Source organism: Vulpes lagopus, chromosome 4, assembly GCF_018345385.1.
Source record: "Vulpes lagopus strain Blue_001 chromosome 4, ASM1834538v1, whole genome shotgun sequence".
Lineage (NCBI taxonomy): Eukaryota > Metazoa > Chordata > Mammalia > Carnivora > Canidae > Vulpes > Vulpes lagopus.
Window position 1 is genome coordinate 54042102 of NC_054827.1, and position 5356 is coordinate 54047457.

General features: G+C 46.7%; 1 protein-coding gene across 1 annotated transcript; it reads right to left on the reverse strand.

Moving 5' to 3' along the window:
* Positions 1-1475: 1475 nt before the first annotated feature.
* LOC121488763 (olfactory receptor 2F1-like) lies at positions 1476-2417 on the reverse strand. The gene has a single exon (XM_041751072.1). The coding sequence runs from the start codon at positions 2415-2417 to the stop codon at positions 1476-1478; it is 942 nt and encodes a 313-aa protein (XP_041607006.1).
* Between the last annotated feature and the right edge of the window lie 2939 nt (positions 2418-5356).

Sequence of the window (5356 nt, forward strand, 5' to 3'; positions counted from 1 at the left end):
CTCCTGGTCTCAGCTCAGGTCTAGATCTCAGGGTCATGAGTTTAAGCCCCACGTTGGGCTCCACAGCGGGTGTAGAGCCCATTTTAAAAAGTTATAATAAACCACATCTTCTTTATCCATTCATCTTTCGATGGATATGGAAGACTCCTAACTCTGGGAAATGAACTGGGGGGGGGGGGTGGAAGAGGAGGTGCGCGGGGGGTGGGGGTGACTGGGTGGCGGGCACTGAGGGGGGCACTTGACGGGATGAGCACTGGGTGTTATTCTATATGTTGGCAAATTGAACACCAATAAAAAATAAATTTATCATTAAAAAAATAAATAAATATTTAAGGAATTAAAAAAAGTTATAATAATAAAGAAAAGGCCTTTTGGCCTTTTCTCAGCAGATTGATGAGAAGTTTGAATTGTTCTCAATTTATGGTTTTTTGTTTGTTTACGGGTATGACAAACCAGATATCTGCAATATTTAGGTAAGAGATGTTTTATTTTAATTTGTAAATGTTATTTTAAATATTTTTTCTGGACGAAATTATTGCTGTTTTGCTTTCTGGGTTAGAATGTTTAACGCTCAGTCACTCATTGTGTGTTACTAGAATAGGACAAGCTTGGAAACAGATTCTTTCCTTGCTGAGTAGCTCGCCTGGCTCACCTCCGCCGGGGTGTGGCATGATAGATCAAGTGTGCATTCTGGGTACAGCTCTCTTTTCAGAAGAGTGTATCCGTAGACCTGATTATGTAGAAACTATGTGTTTGACGTTCCGAACGCTTGACTTCCTGGCCAGCCAGTTGCCACCACTTGCAAGTCTGCGAGCACGGCGGCATGCAGAGTGATGCTCACATGAGTCACGCACGGTCCAGTCCTGCTTGTTAGGGTTGTGGGGTTCTTTACTCTGAATCTGGCTCCACGTCCCTGTGTGAACTCCCCACCCTACTGAGCTGGGCTGGGCCATGTGTGAGTCACATGGGTGACCTTTGCACCTCTGGCCTAATGCCTGTTTGGTCCCTTGGGCACAGTGAATTCTGTAAACTACAGCTCCCCCGTCTCGTCCCTCTTCTCACTGGTTGCAGAAAAGCTGAGATATATGGCTGTAGATTTTAGAAGGAAATATACTTTCTTTTTTTGTGCCCTGCCCTGACTTTTGATTTGATCTTCCTTTCTAATTCGTATATGCTGTGGCATCTTTTTATTCTTTTTCCACTTCGTTTTCCGTAGGGTGTATGTATTTATAAATTGGAATTCCCATTTTTAGAATAAGTCAGAGACCAAAAACAGAGTCCAGGGATACAATCTATTTCCCTATTACCTAAAAAGAAAGTAATGCAGATTGTGATCCCCCTACCCACTCCCTTACAGCATGCACATGCACACCCGTGCACAGGCACATGCACGGACTCGTGCATCCATCATGCCAGAGGGCACACCCCAAGGTCCATGGCCTTCAGAGTGAGGCCTCTAATGACAAAGTGGCATCCTAAAGTTTTGATTCAGAACTCCTCATCAGAACTCGACTCAGAGCAGCCTTCATCTCCTGGTTGCGCAGACTGTAGATGAGTGGATTCAGCATGGGGGTCACCACGGCATAAAAGAGCACCACCACCTTGTCCTGCTGGGCAGAGGCCGTGGAGCGGGGCTGCATGTAGGTAACCAGGGCCATCCCGTAAGACATGGAGACCACTGTGAGGTGGGACGCACAGGTCCCGAAGGCTTTGCGACGTCCCCCGGTGGAGTGGATCCGCAGAATGGCAGCCACAATGTAGGCATAGGACAGTGAGACCAGGCAGCAGGGCAGCAGCAGCACCACCACACTGGAGGCCACGATGAACACCTGGTTGAGGGTGATGTCCACGCAGGCCAGGCGGACCAATGCCAGAGTCTCACAGGCCACGTGGTTCAGCACGTGGTGCCCACAGGTGGGCAGGCGCATGGTGACCACCGTCTCCACCACAGAGTTCACCAGGCCTACGAGCCAAGAGACAGCGGCCAGCCCAGCACAGCACCTTGGGCTCATCACTGCCACATAGCGCAGGGGGTCACAGACAGCCACGTAGCGGTCGTAGGCCATAGCGGCCAGCAGCAGGAACTCTGTACCCCCTAGGGCCAGCGAGAAGAAGAGCTGGGCCCCACATCGGATGAAGGAGATGGTCTTCTTCTCCAGGAGAAAGTGCACGAGCATCTGGGGGACCCCGCTAGAGGTGTAGCAAATGTCCACCACCGAGAGGTTGCAGAGGAAGAAGTACATGGGCAGGTGCAGTCGTGCATCCAGTCCGGTCAGGAGGATGATGAGCCCATTGCCCAGCAGAGTCAGCAGGTAGGCGGTCCCAAATAGGACAAAGAATCCAACCTGGGTCCGCCTGTCGCTGGAGAGCCCCAGGAGGACAAATTCACTCTCCCAGGTCAGGTTGTCCCTCCTCATGGAGCAGGTGGGTCAGGCTGCCAGGAGAGGGCAAAGGCAGACAGGGGTAAGTGAAGGTCCCACTTTAGGAGTCGGGGATTAGGCCATGAGCTGGAACTGGAGCCGCAACAGGGATACCTACCTTCAGGTTCCTTAACCTCGGTGCTTGGGAGAATGCAGGGAAAGTGCTGGAGGAAGGGACAACTGGGTCCTCAACTGGATTGTGAGATTCTCAAAGATTAAGTCCCTGTTCTGGTCATCCTTTTGTGGCTGGATCCAGCTCTGCTACCATTACATAGGAGGTAATCATTCACTGTAGAAGGAAAGAGAGAGGAAAAGTGATGGAGAAAGGAATGAAGGAAAGACAAAAAAAAAAAAAATTAACAAACAAAGAAAAACTAAGGAACAAAGTCTGGAAATTGGAAAAGGAGGGAAGTGGAAGATAGGGAAGAAATTCCTGTCTAGTTTTAAGCCAGCATCTGTTCAGCCCCGGTGTGTGCTGGGGTCTGTGCTAGACATCAGGCATTTGTCTGTGAATAAGAGAGAAGCGTGAGTCTTGCTTTCTTGGTTCTTATAATTTAATTAGGGACACCAAGATTAAATTAATAATTACAAAAATTAATTAAGTATAATTGTGCTAAGTGCTTTCAAGGAGAACAGGGTTACTAGTTGTTTAATTAAATTTGTGGCTGTAATTAAATTACCACTGGTTATGTCTTACTTCTCAATAATGTGTAATTTATATAGTAAATTGCCAACATTTATTTAGATGTTTAAATAAAATGATTAACAAAATAATGTAACGAGGGCTTTTGGAAACCAAGAATCATATTCTACTGATTATGAACTGAGTGAAATCCACTGAATCTTTCAGAGGAAATGAATTCTTCTCTCTCAGCTAGGATTGTGTTGGATTATCTATCTCCCTTCCAACACGTTGACCAACCCAGTATAAAAATATAATTAAATGCCACCAGTTTGGGATCCCTGGGTGGTGCAGCGGTTTGGCGCCTGCCTTTGGCCTAGGGTGCGATCCTGGAGACCTGGGATCGAATCCCACGTCGGGCTCCTGGTGCATGGAGCCTGTTTCTCCCTCTGCCTGTGTCTCTGCCTCTCTCTCTCTCTCTGTGACTATCATAAATTAAAAGAAAAAAATGCCACCAGTTTTTCTTAATAGAAACATGTCAAGGTGTATTTCCTGCTCTTAAAACATTTAATAAACTAATTAACTCATTTATTAAAAATATATTTTTTTCATTTATTAAAAATATTTATTGAGAAGGGATGCCTGGGTGGCTCAGTGGTTGAGCGTCTGCCTTCAGCTTAGAGCATGATCCTGGAGTCCTGGGATCGAGCCTCGAATCCGGTTCCCCACGAGGAACCTGCTTCTCCTTCTGTGTCTCTGCCTCTCTCTGTGTGTCTCTCATGAATAAAAAAAATTTTTTTAAATCTTAAAAAAATATTTATTGAGTATCTGAAGCACTATGCTTTCAACCAGCTTCTAGCATGTAATGCCTCTCAATGTTAGGAATTTGTGTTTAGAAAATCAGGGTAACAGATTCAGATAAGAACCTTTAAAAGTGGATCTTGGTAAAATCTGTGACAATCTAATGAGACAGCCAAACAAAGGACAAAAGGAATACATCAGCGTTAAGAAAAGCCAGAGTGCAGCCACAGAAATAAATACAATAGAAGTGAAAAGCATAATCTGATTGAAAGTTCTTCTGGCTGAGCACAGTGGCCTGGGAGTGAGCAGAGAACCAGGGTGGAGGAGACATCCCCCACCTTCCCTGCAGCCCTGGTCCTGCGGTGGCCAGAGGGCGTCCCTGCAGAAGCTAGAAATAGAAACTGACTTTAGAGGCTCAGGGTTGGAGACCCAGGTCTGAGGCCAGAGGATGATGGCTGGTGGCTGTTTTTTTTTTTTTTTCTGTTGTTGTTTTTAGCATGAGCTGCTATTTTTTTTTTATTAGAGTTCAATTTGCCAACATATAGCATAACACCCAGTGCTCATCCCATCAGTGCCCCCCTCAGTGCCCATCACCCAGTCACCCCCACCCCCCGCCCACCTCCCTTTCTACCACCCCTTGTTCGTTTCTCAGAGTTAGGAGTCTCTCATGTTCTGTCTCCCTTTTTGATATTTCATGGTGGCTGGGTTTTGAACACCGCCCCAGGGAGCCTTTGGCTGCCCCCCAAGTGGGGTCCTGGTGTCAGCCAGAGGAAGTAACTCCACTCCGATCTATATGATCTGTAGGCTGCCAAGCATCCAGAATTCTCCCCACAGAGTTGCTGCCATGGATCCAGATTCCCTTCAGAAGAGCCCTGTTACCATGTAAGAAAATCAAGCAGGTGAGAAGTGAAAGGAGCCATGGAGATCACATACCCACCCATTTCATCTTATAGATGAGGAAGCCAAGGAACAGGAGTAAGGTGGTTGGCCCAGGTGTCCCATCTCCCCGGGAAGCAAGGTGGAACCAGGCTTAAGTCTGGATGGCACAGTCTCAGCTCTTACTGAGACTGGTAGTGAGGGGTGGGAAGGAGTTGGTGGGAGGATGTGGACCAGGGAGGGAGGCACCTGAGGGATCTCAGATTGGAGGCCCAGCAGCTGTCTTGCCGTGGAGAGAAACACTGTGGAGCAAGTGGGAAAAGCTTTGAATGAGAAGTCAAGGGATCCAAGTTCTAATTCTCCTCTTCCATTAGCCTGCTATGCACCCCGGGCTAGTTGCTTGGACTCCTTGAGCCTCGATTTCTTCATTTGAAATGTGGGGATAATAATAATGTCTACCTCGTAATATTTTGAGTAAGATCAGATGAAGAAATCAACACGAATGTGCTTTGTAAAGTACTAAGTAAGCATAAGGCTCTGTTATTATTATTATGTTTAATAATAAGCAAGTCAATTTCACTGAAGTAAGTTCTGCCCAGTGATTCGGAGACAAGAAACAGTACAAATACGTGCTATA